The following is a 24,579-nucleotide window of genomic DNA, read 5'->3' on the forward strand; positions in this document are numbered from 1 at the left end:
ATACAGATTGCCAACAGACACAAGAAAGAATGCTTAACATCACTAATCATTAGAGAAATGCAAACCAAAACTACAGTGAGGGGCTTCCCTGGTGGCACAGTGGTTGAGAGTCCGCCTGCTGATGCAGGGGACATGGGTTCGTGCCCCAGTCTGGGAAGATCCCACATGCCGCGGAGCGGCTAGGCCCGTGAGCCATGGCCACTAAGCCTGCGCGTCCGGAGCCTGTGCTCCGCAACGGGAGAGGCCACAACAGTGAGAGGCCCGCATACCGCAAAAAAACAAAAAACAAAAAACTACAGTGAGGTATCACCTCACACTAGTCAGAATGGCCATCATCAAAAAATCTACAAACAACAAATTCTGGGGAGGGTGTGGAGAAAAGGCAACCCTCTTGCACTGTTGGTGGGAATGTAAATTGATACAGACACTATGGAGAACAGTATGGAGGTTCCTTATAAAACTAAAAATAGAACTACCATATGACCCAGCAATCCCACTTCTGGGTATATACCCTGAGAAAACCATAATTCAAAAAGAGTCATGTACCACAACGTTCATTGCAGCACTATTTACAATAGCCAGGACATGGAAGCAACCTAGGTGTCCATCGACAGATGAATGGATAAAGAAGATGTGGCACATATATACAATGGAATATTACTCAGCCATAAAAAGAAATGAAATTGAGTTATTTGTAGTGAGGTGGATGGACCTAGCGTCTGTCATACAGAGTGAAGTAAGTCAGAAAGAGAAAAACAAATACCGTATGCTAACATATATATATGGAATCTAAAAAAAAAAGAAAAATGGTTCTGATGAACCTAGGGAAAGGACAGGAATAAAGACACAGATGTAGGAATGGACTTGAGGACACAGGGAGGGGGAAGGGTAAGCTGGGATGAAGTGAGAGAGTAGTATTGACATATATACACTACCAAATGTAAAATAGGTAGCTAGTGGGAAGCAACTGCATAGCACAGGGAGATCAGCTCGCTGCTTTGTGACCACCTCGAGGGGTGGGATAGGGAGGGTGGGAAGGAGATGCAAGAGGGAGGGGATATGGGGATATATGTATATATATAGCTGATTCACTTTGTTATACAGCAGAAACTAACAAAACATTGGAATGCAGTTTTACTCCAATAAAGATCTTAATAAAATACATAGATAGAAAGAAGGGAAAAGAAATAGGGCAAGTTAATATACTTAGGGATCTTGGTTTACTTAATGTTTATATGTCCACTCTCTCCTCCCTGTGCCTCAGATGTCCCCACTGTGGTGTTCTTACAAGAAACAGAGTTGAGGTTGAGCAAGGGCCCACAGGTGGAGGGTTCCTGAAGCCAATGATATATATTTGCCCTGTTGGAGGGATGCAGGGATAAATATACCTGGCCGGAGCTTGCCAATTAGCCTGCTCAACAGCCATGGATTTTAACTGTGTTTCCTGGATACAGCTCTGGGGACCATAATGGGGCCATACTGCAGATCACCAGTGGGTGGTTGTTTTCAAGGTGACAAAGTTGTCAGTCTAGAGGTGGCAGAATTATGAACTTGTCTTTCCATCTCTTCCTACCATAAATAATGCTCTTCTTTGTTCCATCATATTTTTAATTTATTCCATCTGTGTTTAGTAGGTTGCAATTTTATTTACTACCTATATTCAACACAATTTATCAATTCTGCCTATATTTCATAAGTCAGTAGCTTACTTTTTATCTCTACTTACAAGTCATTTTACCAATATCTCATAAGTTACTAGCTTTACAATTTATATGCTTAACACTTTTTATGAGTTTTATCCATCTTATGTCTTTGTCTTCTATAATAAACTTGACTTCCTAAACAATATAGGAAAACGTCATTTAATATACATCATGAATAACAGTGATAATAAAGTACCTGTGATACTATTATGGTAGAAGTTATAAATAGTTTTATATTACAACATGATGTAATATATTATTGTTGCTTATACACTGAGATATTATTTATATTCTTCTCTACTTTGAAATTATAATAGTTGTTAGATAGCATTCAGTATTCAAAAGTCAATATTCAAAGACTACTCTCCCCATCATCGTCTTTTAACTTGTCCAAGAAGGAAGTTTGTTGCCTACGTTGTCAACTAGCTTTGAAAAATATTGCCCTATAATCCTCTCATGTGTTTATCTACCAATATTGTAAGTAGGTGAAGAAATAGACAACCAATGAGTTTTTTTGAAATCATGCAAAGAAAATCAACATTATAAGTCTGGTTCAGGAAACCATAAATATTCTAACTTGGCTTATAATACTATGAATAAAATTACTTTTAATAAATTTAAATCTTCCCTTTATTGTATGGCAAAAAATATGTTACAAGTAAATAAGAAATAAATGGAGCAACAGGTTCAGATAGTTGTTAGTCAAAGGATATGTGAAATAGGAAGAAATTATGTTTTGAAAATACAATTGAGTGCTTCTTGAGGAATAATGAATAACTTTACACAGGAGATACTTGACAAGCACTACCTCAGCCAGGTGATAAAGGTCAATATCAATAGTGAGAAATTATATTGATAGTAGTACCCTTGTTATGATGTGACGAAATGGCACTCTACCTGTGGTCTTCCTCCCAAAAGCCATAAACCCAATTTAATCATGATAAAAGCATATGACAAATTCCAATAGAGGAGCATCCTACAAAATATTTGATCAGTACTCTTCAAAACTGTCAAGTCATCAAAAGCAAGGAAAGTCATAGAAAATGTCAAAGCTAGAAGGAGCCTAAGGAAATGAGACAAATAAATTAAATGTAGTATCCTGGAAGAGATTATGCAACAGAAAAAGACATTAGGTAAAAACAAAACAAATCTGAATAAACTATGACTTTAGTTAATAATGTATCAATGGTGATTCATTACCTGTAACAAATGTACCATACTTACCTAAGATGTGGGAAACTGGATGTAGGGGGTATATGTGAATTCTCTATACTACCTTTCCAATTTTTCTATAAATCTAAAACAGTTCTGAAAAATTTCTCTTCGACATAAATCATAGCAATATGTTTTTGAATCTGTCTCCTAAGGCAAAAGAAATAAAGGCAAAAATAAACAAAGAGGACCTAATTAAACTTGAAAGCTTTTGCACAGCAAGGGAAAACACAGCAAGGGAAAACCCAATTAAAAAATGGGCAAAAGGCCTGAATAGACATCCTTCCAAAGAAGACATACAGATGGCCAACAGGCACACAAAAAATGCTCAACATCACTAATTATCAGAAAAAACAACAGTAAGACATCACCTCTCACCAGTCAGCTATCATAAGTCTACAAATAACAAATGTTGGAGAGGATGTGCAGAAAATGAACTTGTACATTACTGGTGGGAATGTAAGTGGTGTGGCCTCTATGTAAAACAGTATGGAGGCTCCTCAAAAAGCTAAAAATAGGGGCTTCCCTGGTGGCGCAGTGGTTGAGAGGTCGCCTGCCGATGCAGGGGACACGGGTTCGTGCCCCGGTCCGGGAAGATCCCACATGCCGCGGAGCAGCTGGGCCTGTGAGCCATGGCCGCTGAGCCTGCGCGTCTGGAGCCTGTGCTCCGCAACGGGAGAGGCCACAACAGTGAGAGGCCCGTGTAACCGCAAAAAAATAAAAAAAAATAAAAAAAAAAAAAAAAAAGCTAAAAATAAAGTATTATATGATCCAGCAATTCCACTCTGGGGTATATATCCAGAAAAAATGACAATACTAATTTGAAAAGATATATGCACCCCAAATTCATAGCAGTACTATTTACAATAGCCTAGATATGGAAGCAACCCATGTGTCCGTAACAGATGAATGGGTAAAGAAGATGTGGTATATATTTAGAATGGAATCTTAGCCATAAAAAAGAATGAAATTCTGCCATTTGCAGCAGCACATATGGACTTAGAGAATATTATGCTTAGTGAAATAAGTCAGATGGAGAACAACAAATACTGTATGATACCACCTACATATGGAATCTAAAAATTAATACAAACGAATGTATATGCAAAACAGAAACAGATTCACATAGAAAACAAACTAGTGGTTACCAAAGGGGAGAGGGATGGGGGAGGGGCAAATTAGGCATATGGGATTAAGAGATACGTACTATTATGTAGAAAATAGATGAGCAACAAGGTTATATTGTACAGCACAGGGAATCATAGCCATTATCTTGTAATAACTTTTAATGGAGTATAATCTGTAAAAATACTGAATCACTATGCTGTGTACACCTGAAACTAATATAATATTGTAAATCAAGTATACTTCGATAAAAAAGAACAATTTATATTTTGAAAATTATAAATACTTGTGTCCCTCACAATCTAAAAGCAACTTATGTACTTGAATTAAGCAGCAGTGATACAACAGATTATAAATCTTGGAAGTTTATATTTCACAGAGTGGCTGGACTCTTGGTCCACAAGCACATCTGTAAGATATTCCAATATTCATATTTTCCATGAAAACTTATACTTAGCAAAAAACAAAGCAAAAATTACATGAGAGTGAATATCATGGCTATCCTCAGTTATTTGATGTGATTTAATGAACTACCCAGTGATTATATTATCCTTAGTCATATTAGACCAAAAATTACTCTATCCCTTTTTTCCTCTTTAAGATCAGTGTGTGATGGGAGCCACCCATTGAATTAGAAAAATCAAAATTCCATTCCCTTTACAGGTTTTGTTTTCACGTCGTGTTAGTTTTTCCCATTTCTACTGTAACAAATTACCGCACACTTCGTGGCTTGAAACAACACAAATTTATTATCTCCCAGTTTCGGAGTTCAGAAGTCTGAAATAGGGCTCTTTGGGCGAAAATCCAGGTGTTGGCGGGGCTGCATGCTTTCTGGAGGCTCCAGAGGAAAGTCTGATTTCTTGCCTTCCCTAGCTTCTCGGAGCTGCCTGTGCTTCTTGGCCCCTTCCTGCATTTTCAAAGCCAGCAGCTGTGTCACTCCATACTCTGCCTCCACCGTCACCACTCATCCTCTGATCCTCCTGCTTCCCTCTTCCATCTTTTAAGGACCCTAATGATTACATTGGGTCCCTCTGGATAATCCAGGATACTCTATTTTAAGATCCTTGACATCTGCAAAATCCCTTTTGCCATGTAAGGTAACATATTCACAGGTTCTGGGGATTCAGACATGGATCTTTGCTGGGGGTGGGGTGCTTTACTCTGCCTAATATACGGATTTAGCGTAAAGGATATTTGGTCATAAAACTCACTTTTAGGTTGACGCTTCCTCTCAAATCTCTTTCTTTTGTCCTAATTCCCTTCTCAACATTCACGTTGCACGTCATTTAGTGAGATAATATATGTAAAACCTGTATTTCTACAGTTTGAACCTTTTTTGCTTCCTTATGTATCCCAGGGAACTAGAACTGTGCCTGGCACTTGTTAGGCACTCAACAAACATTTGATTAATGAATGAACAAATAGTTAAGTGGTAGTTACTTCTATAAATATTTAACTCTTTCTTTTTTTTCCATTTTTTAAAATTGAGGTATAGTTGATTTACAATGTATTAGTTTCAGGTGTATAGCAAAGAGATTCGGTTCATATATACATATACACACACACACACACACACATACACACACATGCTCTTTTTCAGATTCTTTTCCCTTATAGGTTATTACAAGATATTGAATATATTTCCCTGTGCTATACAGCAGGTCCTTGCTGTTTATCTGTTTTATATACAGTAGTGAGTCACTGTTTATCCCTTTCTGCTAGTCGCACTTATGTGTGTGTGTGTGTGTGTTTTCATTATCTAGCTGCTACTTCCCAGTAAATATGGGGCAGAACTCATATCTTGGGTAATGATATACACTTTCCTAAATAAATGATTTTATGTTTGGTCTCATCAACAGACATCACCTTTTGAAGTTATTTTTGAAGGACTCGACACTGCTCTGATTATTGGAGCCTAGGAAAGATTAGAATATAATGTTAGCTTTCAATTCCCAAATAAGCTTATTCTGTTATTCAGAACTCAATCGAATTTCCTCTTACTTTTAGTCTACTTCCTCCATTGGTAAGCCATCTGTGTGATCATTTAATCATAGCCAAAACATCACAGATGGGGCCCTAACCTGCCATAATGCTCTGCGACCCACAGGCTCTTTGACACCCGGTACAGCATTCGGGAGAACGGTCAGCTCTTCACCATCCTGAGCGTGGAAGACAGCGATGACGGCATTTACTGCTGCATAGCCAACAATGGCGTGGGAGGAGCTGCCGAGAGCTGTGGAGCTCTGCAAGTGAAGATGAGTGAGTAGGAAAGAGAATCATCCATTGATTTCAAAGCTGACTTGGTACATTTTGAAGCAGGTAGTAAATAGAGCCTCCCGCATACCTGTATGTTCAGGCAGCCAGACAAGTTCAAGTTCAAATCACAACCTTGAGACAGTCCCACACCTCTTATTCCTGCCATCAACCACCATCCTACAGGCAAGCCTCATTGTTCTCTACCGTCTCCCATTTTCATGCCTTTATATGTCTCTTTATTTGTGCCACCCTGACATCTTTCACCAGGAGCTTCCCTTCAGAATCTTTACCCCATACCTTCAAAACAGTTTCATGACAACCAAACACCCTTTTAATCTAAAACCTCTTTGCAGACACTTCTTCTAACCTTTTGCCTTGTTTCAAACTTGATTTTCTTGAGCGACTTTTCAAACTTGAGTGACTTTTCTGCTTAAAGGGAGGCTATTTCGTCCCCACTTCATGTCAACAAGGTTAGCATGTACTGATGTTTCACTGTGGCTTTTAAGCCATTATACTTTGTATTCCTGGGCAAAACCTTCCCTCTCATGAGGGCTTTTGCCATTTTGACATTCTCTCTAACTCTATCCATCAAGTCAGCTACTCACTTCTAGGTCCTCTCCCATATTTCTCAAAGATTTTGATTCCAGATTTATTAAATTTCTATCCATTCCTACTCCTGCCATTCAACAGGCGATTTCAACAGCCATGATTCAGAGCCACTGTCCACTTCATCCTATAGCTCGTTGACCTTCACAAGTCCACTGATGTTTGCCTTAACTCTTTATCAGTCTACCCAATCTATGACCTTGTCACCCCTAGGAAATGGACTGTATTTCAAATCTTAAACCCCAGTAGGTCACATCCTGAACATGGACATTTGTATTTCCAGCTCTGTCCGATGAGGAACCTAGTTTCCCACACTCATGATTTGCCTCCAAACAGAAGGCACAAACTCCATCTGTCTCCTTCTCAGCTAAGCACAGAGTCTAGCTCTCTCACACCCTTCCTCCCATTCCATACGATCACCATCATGGTCATGTTCTCCTGCCCTTAACTCCATTGGTGGGGGGGGTCTCTGTTCCATCGACCCCCAATGGGCACTTCATCCAATTCTCTCTTCACTTTGTTCTCTGTCTTACCTAGTGTGGCATCATCTCGCAGCCCTTACCAGCATCCTCAAATCTCATGATCCCCTGTGCTATAGCACCTGCTGCTTGCAAACTCTTAACCTTGTAATGAAGTAACCTTTACTTTCTCCTCTCTGACATCACAGTACTGATGGGAAAAATCACAGAAACATGCATATTGGCACCATACAAAGCATGGTGGAATCCAGTTCCACCCGGAACGTTTATTATGAGTTTTTGTTGTTGATTTTATCACTATTTCTTACATCTTTTATCTTTCAGTTTTATTGTTATTGTTTTGCTGGAGGAAGTGGTTTGTTGCTTCTTTTCAGTGTGAGCACGTGAGATGTATTTTCTGAGCGTTTGTGTGGCTGAAAGTCTTTATTTTGTACTCCAATTGTTTCTCCTCATATTTCCTACATATCTATCTTGATATGCTACTTTTAGGAGATTTATTTGGCTTTTCCTTCTATACCATGAATTTGGTCTTCAGTATGACCATTCTGCTATTCTGACCTTATATTCTGTACTTTGATCTTAAAAACCTGTATTTTTAAATTCTAGGTATTATTTTTTCCCTGACTGCTCCTTTTCTTCATAGCCAGCTTTATATGTATGATGCAACATTCACTCATCTAAGGATACTATTAATGCATTTTTTAAAGCATTTTCTTCTTTCACCTGCTTTATTTCTGTTTTCTTCAGGCTAAGTTTTTATTTTATTCTGATTCTCTTTCTTCATGTTCATGGTTGTTCTCACATGTCTGTTAATCTTTTATGTTGGATCACACCTATAAATGCTGTCCGAGATTGACTATAATAGGTAGTCTAGGCTAGTGGGACATCGTGGGGAAGCTGATCTGGGGGTTCTGAGGGTAAAGAGGTTGGGAGGTACCCACAAGCAGGCTTTCTTTCAGCATGTGGGGCAGTAAGAACACCAAGTAAGGAAGTTGGGATGTTCTCTTTTGCTGAAGAATGAAGGTGTGATTCCAAAGACAGAGTACATTTAAGTACTTCACTACTTTGTGGTACTACTTTTCCTTTGAATACTGCTTATATTTTTCTGGCACTAAATGTTCTTGATTTTGGTTCTATCCTAAATCCTCTTTTTTTCTTCTCTCCTCTTCTTTTCTCCACTCTCTCCTTAGGAAAGCTCACCCATTCAGGTGGCTATACACTAGTGTGGCCATCCCAACTGTTAAAATTTTGGAAGGCTTCCACACTGCTTGCTAAAGAGCTGTTTCCTGAGACCCTCGAGGTCCCCACCCCCATCGCTACTCCAACTACCCTCAGACCTCCTTCGGGAGTTCCCTCCCCCAGATTCCTTATGGTCCAACAACTAAGGGTTCAGTCTTGGCGTAGCAGGACACTTCCAGCACCCCACTTCAACAAGATGACCAGTTCTGATTAGTCAGTGCCCATGGCTCCACCTGAATCATGCTCCCTTAGGGTGGGGAATCCATGACTCCACGTCAATACTCAGTTCATTCCTAGTTTTCTTTATATTCAATTGCCCGCAAAGGCTCTCCTGACCTCTCACCAACAGATGACAAAGACAGCTACTTCATTGAGAAGACAGGAGCTATTTGCTTTAAGCGAAGGTTTTCTGCCTAAGACATTATCTGTGACTCAGGTTTGCCATAGGGATCAGTTCAGGGAGCCCAATGGAAGGAATGAATAATACTCTCTTTGACTATATCACAGATGTATCAACTCGTAAGCTAAGCTTTTGCCAATAGCTGTATGACAACTCAACTCACAATTGAGGTGCCTAGTCATTGTCTAAACATAGGTATTCACTGTCATTGATGAGAATGAGCATTGTATGCTTTAGATCGCAGACAAAGTGACAACGTTGATATTTTTCTATAACATGTTTAAAGCCTGTCTTGTATCTTTGCCACACTGCAGGGTCATACCACCTCTAAATGGCAATAAATAGCTAGATTAAAAATCAATAGACAGGGCTTCCCTGGTGGCGCAGTGGTTGAGTGTCCGCCTGCCGATGCGGGGGACACGGGTTCGTGCCCCGGCCTGGGAAGATCCCACATGCCGCGGAGCGGTTGGGCCTGTGAGCCATGGCCGCTGAGCCTGCGCATCCGGAGCCTCTGCTCCACAACGGGAGAGGCCGCAGCGATGAGAGGCCCGCGTACCGCAAAAAAAAAAAAAAAAAAAAAAATCAATAGACCATGCAGTCTTTGCAAATATCACTTATAACCACCACCAAACCATGTCCCTCCAACACACACACACACAATTGAAGTAGAAGGGCAAAAATCCTTATTTCCTGCTCTTCTATGTCCAAGTAACAAATTGATTATGGCACATGACCTGAAAAATATTAAATGCATCTATTTCTCAGCAGTCTCTCCTGCCAAGACAGTCTTCTGCTTTGTATCTGTAACATAAGATTCCTTAGGAAATAAATGTAGTTTTCATTATTTTATGAATGTTTCAAATAGTAAAATAACTGGCATCCTGAACTTGTCAGTACTTCTATGCAATAGATTTAATAACGTCTTCCTCTGAAAGCTCAATGTTGGAGAATAAAAATTAACTGACATAAACTATTTCTTCTGAAAAAATTAATTTAGGAGTGTTTCACGGAACACTATACACAAGTTGGCTTTGCAGAGTAGGGTTACTCTGAATTGTATTACAGAATTTCTCTGATTACAAGTATAGTAACATTTGATTTATTTTCTAGAGGATAAATGTATCTAATTTTTAATCATCAAACTTAATAGTCAAATTAAGATGGAAACCAAAGGGAAAGTAGGTCATAACTCAGAATTATACAAATAAAACTTATATCAAAACTTTACTTTCATATGTTTTCATGTCTGTTGCTATGAATTACATAATGTTGAATTGTTATCAGTTTATTTATTTTTATTTATTTATTATTTTTTTTTGCGGTACACGGGCCTCTCACCGTTGTGGCCTCTCCCGCTGTGGAGCAGAGGCTCTGGACACGCAGGCTCAGCGGCCATGGCTCACGGGCCCAGCCGCTCCGTGGAATGTGGGATTCTCCCGGACCGGGGCACGAACCCGTGTCCCCTGCATCAGCAGGCAGACTCTCAACCACTGCGCCACCAGGGAAGCCCCTATCAGTTTATTTTAATCAACTTTTTATTAACTATTTTAAAAGTGCAGAATACTATGATAATTATAAACTCCTAATATGTTTTATGAACTGATTTTTCAAATAAGATAAAACAGAGATAACCTAAATTTTCAAAAATGATTTCTGTTTGATAGCCACTAAAAACATGTCTTAGCATTTGGCGAATTCTGTATTATAATAAGCCTAAGAATATTTTTAATGTATATTTATAATTAAACATAAACTTAGAAACTCTAAGTTTAATAAAGCCATATTGCTTTTTAATTTTTAACCTTCATTTCCCTTTAGAACCTAAAATAACTCGTCCTCCCATAAACGTAAAAATAATAGAAGGATTAAAGGCAGTTCTACCATGTACTACAATGGGCAATCCCAAACCATCAGTGTCGTGGATCAAGGGGGACAGTGCTCTCAGGGTAAGTGATTGTTATGTTAAAACATGTATGTACAACACATTGTCAAATACAACAATCCTTTGCAAACTCAGTCGCACGCTTATAAACTTAGTATAAACTTTTTTCCAGGTACAACATTTAACCAAACTTTAATATTTCTGTTGCCATATATGCAAATTGTAAGGCATTCCAGTTGGGGCTGAGTAGGGGAAAAAAGACATAGGAACCAGTAGTGTTAAGGATGATAAAGGAGGCAAAGCAGAGCAAAGCTACAGTCTTTTTTGTTGGTTGGTATTTGAATCATTTATTTTTCAACATTGAATCTTTGAGACTCATGAGATTTAAAAAATGGAACTAAGCTCCAAGCTTTAGACCTGACAAATCGTTTCTGGGAGGAGAGAGAGAAATAAGGTTTGGAAGAAAAGGAATGAGAACATTCTGGAGTGAAGTTAGAGCATCAAGACTGGTGAACAAACCACCTTGACAACAACCTCAATCACATACAGTAGTCAAACTTGAAATGCAGTATTCACACGCTTATTTTGTACTGCTTTGTATCTTATACCTACATTTATTGATAAATTACTATATTGCATTACCATCGTCTCTTTCCATCCTTGTATAACCTACCAACTGTGAACTCAGTGAGGTCAAAGACATTATGTTTTTCATATTACTGTACTCAGAGTATTCCATGGGGAATACATAGGTGTTGATACATGTCAATTAATTGAAATAAAACATAATATCAATTAGCTTTGTTTTATTTAAAATAAAACAAATAATTTTCACTTTTTATGGTAATCTATATAATTCTCTGGCTTTCCTTTTGTTATATTTTCTACAATAAAAGCAGGGGGTGGCTCTATATGAATTTAGAGTTCCCAGAGAGAAGATAGATGTAACATTTTAACTATAAAGACCAATTTTTGTATTCTCTGTAGAATTTTTGAACTTTTCAAAGGACATATATTCCCCTAAGGATACCATATAGGCAGTAGGCATGGCTGTTAAAAGCAATGCTTTTAATCAAACAGACCTGGATGTGACTTTTTTAGATACCAAAGAAACTCCTAAAATAAGGCTTGTTGATGTAGGACATCCAATAAGCCTTGGGGTCCTCATATAATGAAAGAAAATTAAAATAACTATATCTTATGGCATTGTTATTAAAATTAATTTTGGTAATCTTATACTATCTCATTTATTATTGTATGTTACCCATAATAAATGCCAAATAAATGTTAAAATAATATTTTTGATAAGAATGATAGTGACGACTAGATGAAATATAGCAAATGTGTCCTTGACAGACCTATGGCCATTTTTAATTCATGTCCCTATCCCTGGCAGGAAAACTCCCGCACTGCGGTTCTTGAATCCGGGAGTTTAAGGATTCATAATGTGCAAAAGGAAGATGCAGGACATTATCGATGTGTGGCAAAAAACAGCCTCGGGACAGCATATTCCAAGTTGGCGAAGCTGGAAGTTGAGGGTAAGGAGCTGCGTTCCTTCCCATTACAGTGCTAGCGGAGGGCCTCACGCTCTACTGTGAAGCATTTCAGCTTGCAAAACAGAGAGGCAGTAGGTAGTTCATTTCCCTCATTTATTCCAGATATTAGACCATTAGGTCAACACTCAAAAATTTGAAACGAGAAAAAAAACGTTCCTTTGTATAACATGTCACATGCCACCTATAGACCATCAATTAACCAAAACCGACTAAAGCCACTATAATACTAAAACAATAGGATATCATTTCAGAACGTCTTCTTGGCTTGGACAATTCTCCCTTGTTTATAAATTTGAAGATATTCATTTTATCTTTTTTCAGCATAAAAGACGTGTCTCAAAAATGTATCAAAAAGAAAAGAAAAAAAGTAACTTCTTTCCAATTGTATTGTCACAAAGAGTTGAGAAAAATATAATACTGGCTCAAAATGTATAACCCCCAATGGTCCTACTTCTATGAGTTACATTGTCAAAATATTTTCCGTTTTTTAAAGTGTTCCTTTAAAGTCAATTAATCCAACAACTGGTTGTGAAATATCTTCACTGAGAAATCAGAATCCAGGTTGAGCTAGGGATTCTATCCATTTGGTCCTCGGCTCCTTCTCGACCTAAAATAATAACATATTTTGCTTAAAAATAGAAACTACCAGCATGCCTATACGAGGTGAGTAAACTGAGTACAAAACTCTTCCCAGCTCCTCCTGTTACAGGCCTTAGAATTAACCTCTCTGGCTCTCAGTTTTCTTATCTGCAAAGTGGGGTTTGTTGTGAGTATTCAATGAGATAAGTTACTGGTAGTATTTAGCAGAGTGTCTGACGCTTTGTAAAACTCAGTAAATGTTGACTATAAGAGTTATCACTTCCTTTTCTGTTATCTGATTGATAAAGTGATTATCACACACTGGCACAAATTATAGTTCAGCCGGGGAAGACTTCACAGCTTCCCCATAGCTTACTTTGATGTCACCCTTCTCTTAGGCCAAAATCGAGCCTTTCCTACATTTCTTCCTTCTCAATCATACAGTTTTCTATTAGCTCCTTTAAGATTATCTTTATTTCCTAGATAGACCTTCTTCTCACAGCTTTAATGATCTCATTTCAATTAACTGTTCATGGAAAGGAATGAGGTTGGAGGGAACAGTGGTTGTCAGATGTGAAAAGAATATATTTTTCGCACAGCTGCTAGAATTTAATATCTTTTAAAGTATCGGTGCTATTTCAAGCTCAGAATGCAACAACCACCTGATGTAACTTATTGAGTGAAAATTAAATAAACATACAAACACACTCAGTCCCACTTTCAGACACAGTGAATGTCTGCCTAGATCCAGTGTTTCCTTGAACTATAATTGGAGGGATACAGAACCAATGTTATCCATTTGTGTACAATATCATAAATATTTCCCTCTTCGAGGTATGAAATGTGAGCCCACTGAATTATAACATCAAATACTGATTGTTTAGGTTACTGTCTACAAAGATATTGAAACCATTTGGTTTAGCTTTGGCCTAGAGAAAATTATCACAGATCTCATTAGTTGGAGTTCAATTACACAGTTTGGTCTTGCCTTGCCATTTAGTTTTGTATCATGCCTATCAGTAAAACTGAACACTCTCCCTTCTTCCAAACACTGAAACGATCATGTACATTGTGTTAGTAATTAATATATGCTAGAGATTTTATTAAACTTGCTAGTACTGAGAGCTCATAATATCATTTAAAGTTACTCTACCAGTAGGTAAGATGCTCATTTTAGCACACATATCTATTTCTACTCCATTCTAATCCTTATTAGTCAATAGACACGAAAATATGTGACATGCTTAGCACAGCTGCTGGTATATAATATGCATTTAGTAAATGGTATCAACTATAATTATTACTATTAGAAGATAAATTTTGCAGAAAATCTCCTTTGGCTATTGAAGCTCTGAAAAATTGGCTTCCACCTAAAGAAATAGTGGAGGCATGTCCACAAGATATAATGCAAACATGACCTATTTTAAAGGAAGGGCCAATTCAACCAACAACTCAGAGCAGGTGAAAAAGCAACTAAAAAGTCACTGGAAGAATCCCAATGTGCCTTCAAATGCCTGCTGTCTTGGCAATGGTGAGGGCTAAAGATGAAGCTGGCCATGGTCAGTTAGGACAGATGCGCATTTGCTATGTATTATATCGTTAACTCTGCAAATTAGTTTGAGCAAATCAGAATGAGAGCCCTGTAAGTGCTAGTTGATGTGGGGCTACATTGAGGGCAAATAGGTATGTCAGGGAAAGATATGGTTTGTCTGCCATTGTGAGCTTCTAATGAGGTTAAGCATGCCAGGTTATGGATTTAGTACAGTGTGTTTGCTAAATCCTAGCAGCCATAACAAACATGAAAGAAACACCCTTGGACACAGAAGTAAAGCTAGCTCCCTTTCTAGATTGCCATCCTCAGGCCGCCGGGTCTCTGGAATGGCAATGTAAAGATATTCTACCCTGACGCCTTGCCTTAAAAGATTCAAACAGTGGCATGCAAAATTAGTGATGGAACCGTCTAACTCAACCATGACCAAACATGGATGTTTTTTGAAAAGGATGAGCAACGGGATGGCTAACATTTTAAAATCCTAAATGCTTTACACGTATTATTTTATTTTAATTTTCACTAACAGTCACTGAGGAACGGCCTATAATTGTACCATTTTAGGAAACTGAGGAACACAGAGGATAACTAATTCACTCAAGGCTGCACAGATAGAGGCACCTAAGAAATGGGGTAACACTGAATACTGTCTGTTCTATTAAAAAACGAGAGAATCATGTGTGACATTGTCAAGAGTGATGTCAGAATGGGGATGGGGAAGAAGCCAGAATTCTGTGAATGAAGGAGAACAGGAACTGAAAAAAAGAGAGACAGTGTATGCGGACAATATTTTTCAATAAATTTGGCAGAGAAAAGGGATGAGTCCAAAAAGTTAGCAGTAGTTGGAGGCATCTTTGGCACATAGGAAGCGTGGTTTTGCACGATTTCTCTTTTTAAAAGATTGAAACGTTTAAGAAAACACATGGACAGTGTTAAAATATTAACGAGAAGGAACCCAGAGAGAAGGAAAATTTGAATATACAGGAGAGAGGTGGAAGGTTCAAAGGACTGTGGTGCTTGGGAAGGCAAAAGAGATGTATTCAGCGATAAACTTTATATAGGGGGTGACCGCATGTCCCAGTTTGCCCAGGACAGTTCTGGTTTACACCTGTTGTCCTGGAATAATTATTAATAGAGTCCTTCTTTTACTTTCAAAAATATCCCAGCTTCAGTGGTCAATTATATGATTACTCAGACAGGAAGAAGAAACTTCCTTCCTCGTAATAGGAAGAAGGAGAAAAGAGGTGTATGCCAGTGTAAATGAGTTCATAAGTTGGGCAGATGGAATTTGAGAAAGCTCTGTTCCGATGGGCTCTATTTCCTCCCGGAAGTAGGAAGGAAGGTTATCTTCTGAAAATACTTCTGTAAAGGGGGGCAGCGGGATGAGGAGAGCGGAAAGGTTTTAAAATAGCTGTGGGGAATGGGGGAGATGACTCACAGGGAAACTAGGCTTGCTGGGGAACGTTCAGATTTTAGCAGAGAACAGGACTATGAATACAGAGTGGCATCACTTTTCTTCATTGCAGGTTTTCCTGCAGGCTTGCTCAGCAGTACAGGTATAAGTTGGAATAAGTAGAAAGCCAAATCCAAAGGCCAGATGTAAGCATTGGAGTTTTGCCAGGAAAGAAAAGAGGGCAAAGGATTTGTGAATATTGGAAGAGAATGCTGGAAATGATGACTCATGGAATCTTTAGGTACTAAATACACAAACCCAGGGTTACACACTTAGAACTCCAGCAAACAAGGCCAACAAGATAATATGAAAATCTTCCTACCACAAACAGCCAGAAATGCCGGGTTAGTTGTACAACTCATACGGAAAAAATGGAAATATTCAGAAGTCAGGAATGAATAGGAATTGGAAAAGCAGAGCAGTGAGATCATGAGCTGGTTGGGCACTGTCCTTCACATAATGAGACAAGTGCCCACTTCTATAATGTAGAAGATTGGTTTTAAGGCTCTTAAAGGGAAAAAGTCAAGGTCTTGGGTCCCTGTGAAGTGGAAGTTAGTGCTGATACCCTCGTATAAAGCTGAGAACCACTGAAGTGAAAAGATAGGCCAGAAAAATGCTACCCGTTGGCATAGAAAGACAACACAGAGGCTTGTCTTTCTCTTCATAAGAATAGCCAATATTCATTCTTCATAAGAATGAATACCAACACTCAGGACTGTATCTCAATTAGATTTAATTCATGCTGCCAGAACAGCCAGTCGGGGAATCCCCAGTTGGAGAAATTAACATAAAAGTTAGTCCCAGGTCTTCCAAAAAAGACATAGAGATGGCCAACAGGCACATGAAAAGGTGCTCAGTATTGCTAATTAATAGAGAAATGCAAACCAAAATGAGGTATCACTTCATACTGGTCAGGATGTCTATTATCAGAAAGTCTACAAATAATAAATTAGAGAGGGCGTGGAGAAAAGGGAGCCCTCCTACACTGTTGGTGGGAATGTAAATTGATACAGCCACTATGGAAGACAGTATGAAGGTTCCTTAAAAAACTAAAAATAGAGCTACCATATGATCCAGCAATCCCATTCCTGGGCATATATCCAGAAAAAATGAAAACTCTAATTCAAAAAGATGCATGCATCCCAATGCAGCACTATTTACAATAGCCAAGACATGGAAACAACCCAAGTGCCCATAAACAAATGACTGGCTTAAGGAGATGTGGTATATATAAAACGGAACAGTACCTGGCTATAAAAAAAAGTGAAATATTGTCATTTGCAGCAACATGCATGGGCCTAGATGATATTATACTTAGTGAAGTAAATCATTCAGAGAAAGACAAATATGTGGAAAGACATATGTGGAATCTAAAAAATAATACAAATCAATCTACATACACAACAGAAACAGATTCGCAGACACAGAAAACAAACTTATGGTTACCAAAAAGGAGAGGGAGAGAGGGAGGGACAAATTAGGAATATGGGATTAACAGATACAAAAAAATACATAAAATAGATAAGCAACAAGGATTCACTGTATAGCACAATGAATTATATCCAATATCTTGTAATAACCTGTAATGAAATATAATCTGAAAAAAAAGCTGAATCACTTTGCTGTACACCTGAAACTAATACAATATTTTAAATAAACCATACTTTAAAAGAAAAATTTTTTTAAATTAGTCCCTGGTCAAAAATTTAACAACAAAAAAGCTGAAAAAAGAAACACCTTACACCTTACACACCTAACACAGGTTACATAGGGTTTTCATAGGTAAAGTCACACTGAGGATGAGTTCACAATACAAAATTATCGCATCCACAGGAAACAACCGGCCTTAAGTGAGAATTAGCTGACACAACATACAAAGTGATTTAACCCCCAGGAAATTCGATTAACAGCACAATATAATAGATACTCTAAAATAAATACGTTTAAACTAAAGACACAAAAGGAGGAATAACAAAAAAGTAAAATACATTAGGAAGAAGAAAGACAGTTCCGATAAAGAATTAAATATAATTTTAACAAATGAAAAAGATAAGGGTTAAAATTAAAATTCGGTGGTGGAATAATGGTATATTAGAGATAAAGAGATAATTCACACATTAGAAGTCAGCTCTTCAGAATTAAGAATTCAGTGCAGAGAGATGGGAAAGATGAAATTGAATTTAAGAAATAATTAAGGATATAAATTATAGAAAGAGAGAATAGAGAAACATAAGAGAAGCTATACTCAAAAGCATGATGCCTGAGAACTTGCCAAAATTGATGAAAACTTAAATCTTCAAGTACGAGATGTACACCAAGTCCCAATAGTAAAAATAAAGAGCAGATATAGAAATATTTGCACACCCAGACACATTATAATGAACCAAACACATAATGAACCAAAGACAAAAAGGTGATGTTAATTATTAAAGGAAAGACAGATTACTTACAAAGAACATCAATTAGAATAACAACAATAGACAGGGTGTGGGAAACCAGCACTTGCAATTATTCTTATAATTTGGTGTAGCCTAGTGGATATGTTTTTTGGTTTTTGTTTTTAATAACCATCAAACTTTAAAATGTGTATAGATTTGTCTCAATAATTTAACTTCTAAAAATGTATCTAAGGGAATTCTTTACAGAAGTATATACTCAAGATTATCACAAAGTTTTTTATAATAGTAAAGTTTTTAAAATAATTTAAATTTGCATCAATAGGAGACTGACATAATATGTGATGAAATTCCGTGTGACCATTAGAAAGGATGAGATCAATCTATATGTATTAATTTCTAAGACTTTCCACCATATACGTGACTTGGGTCTGTTTCCTGTCTCCGAATCTCGTTTTCCTCATCTCTAAAACAGGGGTAAAAATAGGACCTACCTCTTAGGTTTTTGCAATGATTACATGAATTAATACTGGCACACAGTAAGCACGATATATTTGCTGTTTTTATTAGTAGTAATTTAATTAATACTTACATAGTTCTTACCATGTGCAAGGCAATATCCTATTTCTTTAGAAATATTAACCCATTAGAAATATTAATGTGTTCATAAGTGAAAAAGTAAGTTAAAGAACAGTATGTTATATATTATACACTGGAGTATAAACGCCAAATTGTTAATAGTCATCATCTCTGCATATAGAATTACATGGGGGGGTTGGTAACCTTCCATCATATACTTTATATAGCTTTATACTTTCTGAACTTTTATAAAGAGACCTTTATAATGAAGAAGAATTAATGCTTGTATTTATGCTTTGGAAAAAATGACTTCTTCCAAATATTATACTATTTTAATCAAGTGACATCAACCTTTCTGTTCATTGGTTTTACATATTATTTTTGTAGCTCTGTTGCTCCTTTCTGCTCTAGAACAAACTCAGGGATGGGAAAAGTTTTGTCAAAGGCAATCGATCCCTATGTTGATTAGATATTCACAACTCTTGCCTATTGGCTGAAGAATGTTCAGGGTGGGATCATAATAAACAGAACACAGAAGCTGCCATTTCCTTAGGGAGGGAATTAACCCGTAAAGACAGTAAGTTGAGGAAGTAAGGGAGCCACTTAGATGGAGTGGGAAGTGAAAAGGTTCAGAGAGTGGCGGCTACTGGTGAATTCTCTCCTCGTTGGACTCTTCTTTCTTGATTATGGGCAGAAACCTGGAATTTATGACTCTGTAGTAGCTTGGAGGATCCAAACTAAAATTCCATACGGGTTCTGATTTCTCAATGAATATTTTCTACACTTGTTTAGGTGTTATTGACTCATAAAGTAAATTAACAGAAAGTTCACATAGAAAACTGAAGCACTCCTGGGTGAGAACTATATAGCTATACTGATTTGCCATCGGCAGGGAAGTCTCTGGTTTCCCAAATTCCATAGTCACCTGGGATGCAGAAAAGAGCTGTCAGTCTCACAACGATGGAGGCTCTCCCTCTGGAAATGTTAACCCCTCTCTCGGGTACCTCTGTGACGGTGGGCTTTAGGATAGGCCTCATGGCAGGATAAATGAGGGCCAGAGAAATCTGTATGTCATATTGCATAGAAAATTTCATTTTCTAAATGTTCATTTTTAAATATTTTACCATATTTGGAGTGAATCTCACAGTCATTGGTTTCTTACAACAAGCATTGGCTGATTTTTTGTTTCTTTATTATGCATTTTAATATATCTATGCATTTAAATATATCTGCCCCCTAGCTAAGATGGTTCCTTAGCTGTCTCCAGATATGAGAATGAATATACAGTTATAAAACAAAGATAAATCAATCATATTGGCTCAGAAAGATTTCCTTATATTTAACTAGAAATGTTCCTTCTGTTTGAGATCATTTCTTTTAATTAGTTCCTCACAGAGGTAAAAACATCATTTTCAGTAGCATAATCTATGTAGTCTCCCCTCCCTCCGCCGGCCCTGAACAATGATACTTGCTGCATTAGTTTTGGTTGAAGAGAGACAAAGTGACTTCTCAGGGACCTATGGAAGGAATTCTCTTCTAAGTCAAGGGACAGTGTTGTCTCTTTCTCCAATCTACTTCATGTTCTACCTTAGGCATGTACACATCCAAAGAATGATCCCTACTGTTTCTCCTATGTGTCTTTAATGGAAACAGTTTTCTCCTGAGTACTCGGAAGTACTCAGTACTCCAGAGTACTCAGTGGCAGGGCGATACCACCATGGAGTGTGATGATCTGAGTGGTAGAGCTGAAGTTTTCAAGGAGAGGCTGCCATCAGGGGAGGCTTTGAATGACCTCTGAAGTACCAGATTCTTATTTTACTTTTCCAATTTTGACGACAGGGATATTCTCCCTTAAAAAATGTTTCATAAACACTACACCACAGAAATTAAACACTTCTAATACGATAATGTAATTAGTCTTTTTATAGCCAGAAAGAACATGGTTCTGAGATTTTAATCATTGGAAAGGATCCATTAAAAAAAACTACAAATATCTAATTTTCTTATATTTCTCTTCTATTCTTACATATTTTCCTTATACTTCCCTTATATCCTTTGCCTTAATTATTAATGAAATGATTTATTTATTTGGAGCTGAGGGCGGATCTTATACATTCTGTGAATATCACATTCAGACGAATCCTGCTTTGTGTATAGAAACTGGTTGAGTGTAGAATACTTGAGACCCAAATTAAAACAGATGGATGTTGGAATGGATTGGGCTCCCTGCTAATTGCATTTTCTATTATTGCCTTGTTTCCTCTTGGAGCTTTAAGCCATTAAGGAAAAGGTTAGGCAGAAGGGAGGCTAGAACCAAGGGTTCTCAGTCAGTGATGACCAGTGGAAAGAGGTGGCTCGGCATAGTAATAAAGTTGCAAATGAGAGCCCTAGAAGCAGACCGAGAAGAGAACAGAACCCTTCTACACAGAGGGCTATAGAGGGTTACACAGAGGCTCCTCTAACGTTTAAACAACTCCTTATTTGCAGGGGGCCCCAAAAAGAGACCCATGTCTCCACACTTGGGAGAGGCATTTTGGGGAGTGAGGAGGAGAGAAGGTGAGCCACTTGGCAAACTTGATTGGCTCCAGGGCAAGAGTTTCCCAACACTGAACAGGGCACTTCATTGCTGTCAGTCCCTTTCTCGGCAATCTGAAAAGCTTCGCCATGTATCCTTAGGGATGATCTGGTCTATTGGAGGCTTTTGTTGTTGTTGAAGATTTTTGGCAAACATACGCAGTATATAAGTAAAGACCCAAACAAATACACACATAGGATGTCCCAGAGGCAAATGGCAAGAGATCTAACTCTAAGAGATCAGGACTGTTTTCAAAAATGTTAGACTTCTGGCTGTCTTCTTTCCTAGAGATCAGACTTCCTTACTGCATCTAGAAATGCTTACATACATTTGATTTGCTTTTTCCTTTGTTTATGCTGCAGCTCTTAATATGACAAATGCCACGGAGAGAGGTATTTAAACCCCCAACGTGTGCTGTGCTCTCAGTGATTGCAGTCTTAATAAAATTTGCAGTGGCCTGTTCCCGGCATCAATTCTACCTGCCTGATGCCACTAACAGCTTTGATTTGCTGTCACGAGTATACTGTGCATTTAAAAACCAAAGAAAAGAAACAGGCATAAACCTTCAATAACCCAGGGGGCTATCATGGGGAAAATTAAATCTGCATGATTAATAGGGTGCATGCTCTAAAAGAAGGGTTTGACCCCTTGATTTCAACTTTAGGGGAGACTATGCTGCATTCTCATCTAGAAAGTTCTGTAGTGCTTTTGAGAAATGGTAAAGTGGTCCTTTAGTTGAAGAGTTGTCAGTAAAGTTCTCTAAGGACAAAAAGGTGTTATATAATGATTATGCACTGAAAATACAATACTTCAAGGTGAAGAACAGTTAGGCCCTCTTTAATCGCTTTTAAGAAAAGAAAATGTGCTTCAAAGATTTGTCTTCAATTATTTAAGATAATCAAATTGATACAATGTTGACATTACATCGTTTGAAATGAAAAGTTCTTGGGACCTAAAATATGCATCCTCTAATTGGAGTAAGATTTATTTTCATTGTTTAGGTATTAAAATGAGATGTACAAGTTCAAACATACATTCACCAAAAAAAAGGAAACCTTCTTTCTCTTTAATGCATTAATTCGTCCAACAAAGATTCCTTGAGCGATACACCAGGTGCTGTATGAGACAGAGAAGACCATGCCATCAGTGGGCTTAATTTCAAAATGTAGCTATTTTGAATTATGCAAAGGTATCACAGAAAGCTGTCAGGACTCTATGGCAATATGGAATTCAAACAATACGTTCACCTGTTTCCTTCAGAGATCCAATATGTGACTTTCAAATTTTAATTAGTATATTTATTTCCACCAATGATAAACTATACAAGGCATGACTTTTGGAAGGAACTTAATGTACTGGCTAATAACATGGGCTCTAGATTTTTGAGAAAACTGCCTGGGCTCCAGAGACTAGAGTCAACCGCTTAAGTTCAAACCATGGCTCCACCACTTACTACTTATGTTAACTTCAGGTGGGTTACTTCGTTTCTTAGTGCCTCAGTTTCCCTACCTGTAAAATAAGGTGAATAATACTTCCTATCTCATAAGTTGAAAAAGAATAAACCTCAATACCAAGTTTAGAGCTCCTAGAAGAGTGCTTGGAACAGAGAAATCACTCAAATAATAGTTATCAATATTAGTGCTAGAACTAAAGTAACTTCAGTACAACGAAAGCAACGACTTAAGCAACTGGAAAGACGTTTACAGCTCTTTACTCCACGTGTCATCTTTATCCCTGAGGTAGAAGCAATAAAGTTCCATGCAAAAACTAAATTTTTATTTAGAATAGAGTTGATGTTTTATTAACTTTGGTTCTATCAGAAGAGTAACCATCGACTTTAAAATCTGAAATGAGCCCTAGAAGTTATAGCTCAATCCCTTAGTCTTCAGATAAGGAAACTTGAGACCAGAAAAATGATTACTTTGCCTAAGTTATCCAAGAGCTTGGATGTCTTAACCCCTAGACCAGGACATCTTTCATTACCCCATTCTTGAGTCTTTTCTTTTTCTATGTTTATGTTACATAGATCAGTACTCTGCCACTTACTAGTTAACGTGAGATTGGATAATTTACTTAACCTCTGCAAGTCTATTTCCCCTTTGTGAAATGGGGGCAATATGACTTGGAACATAAAGTTCTTAAAAGGGGCTGAGATAGCATATATACAGTGTCTACATGGTAGCTCTTCGATTAATACTGGCTGTTGTTGGTATTGTTGTCTGCTTTTTACATTGTTATGAAGCTGGATGACTTCCATCCAGAGAATACTGCTGGTTAGGCTTCTCAAATTTCATAAATAGAATGTCAACATTACCAACTGCTTCTCTTGCTTCCAAAGAACATAAATCTACCCTCAATCAGCAATGCTTTGTCCCTGCATTCTTGGTATTTGTTAGAGATTTTAACTTTGGTTTGGCCCCATTGTGACAAGTGATATAAGGATACTTATCTAAGGAGCTGTATGAAGATGTGCCTTTACCGGCAAACTAGAAATGGGCTGTTTGGAATCAAACTGTCCCCCCCCAAAAAAGTATAAAAACAGGAAAGTCGAGGCAACCTTAGTGCATACCCCAAGCTTGCATCATATTTTATTCACTACAGAAATAGCGGTTTGCCAAAAATCTTGTTGAAAATATTGATCACTCCATCACTCACTGCTCTGCAAAACATCTTAAGTGAGAAATGGCTTTAAAAATTTAGTGCCGGGCTTCCCTGGTGGCGCAGTGGTTGGGAGTCCGCCTGCTGATGCAGGGGACACGGGTTCGTGCCCCGGTCCGGGAAGATCCCACATGCCGCGGAGCGGCTGGGCCCGTGAGCCATGGCCCCTGAGCCCGCGCGTCCGGAGCCTGTGCTCTGCAACAGGAGAGGCCACGGCAGTGAGAGGCCCGCGTACCGCAAAGAAAAAAAAATTTAGTGTGTGGGAAGAAAACAATGGTCTCTCTTGAGACCATTTTGCACTCCTTCCTGTGGCGAGAGCTATGTACTTTATT

General features: G+C 38.0%; 1 protein-coding gene across 5 annotated transcripts in view; it reads left to right on the forward strand.

Moving 5' to 3' along the window:
* MUSK (muscle associated receptor tyrosine kinase) overlaps positions 1-24,579 on the forward strand; it is a 91,350-nt gene that overhangs the window by 16,821 nt on the left and 49,950 nt on the right. For all 5 annotated transcript variants that reach the window (XM_065879062.1, XM_065879065.1, XM_065879063.1 and 2 more), the window contains exons 3-5: positions 6,148-6,299; positions 10,839-10,966; positions 12,299-12,440. In XM_065879062.1, coding sequence (XP_065735134.1) covers positions 6,148-6,299; positions 10,839-10,966; positions 12,299-12,440 — 422 coding nt within the window. The remainder of the gene's footprint in view (positions 1-6,147; positions 6,300-10,838; positions 10,967-12,298; positions 12,441-24,579) is intronic.

Source organism: Phocoena phocoena, chromosome 6 (assembly GCF_963924675.1).
Source record: "Phocoena phocoena chromosome 6, mPhoPho1.1, whole genome shotgun sequence".
NCBI classification, from domain to species: Eukaryota; Metazoa; Chordata; class Mammalia; order Artiodactyla; family Phocoenidae; genus Phocoena; species Phocoena phocoena.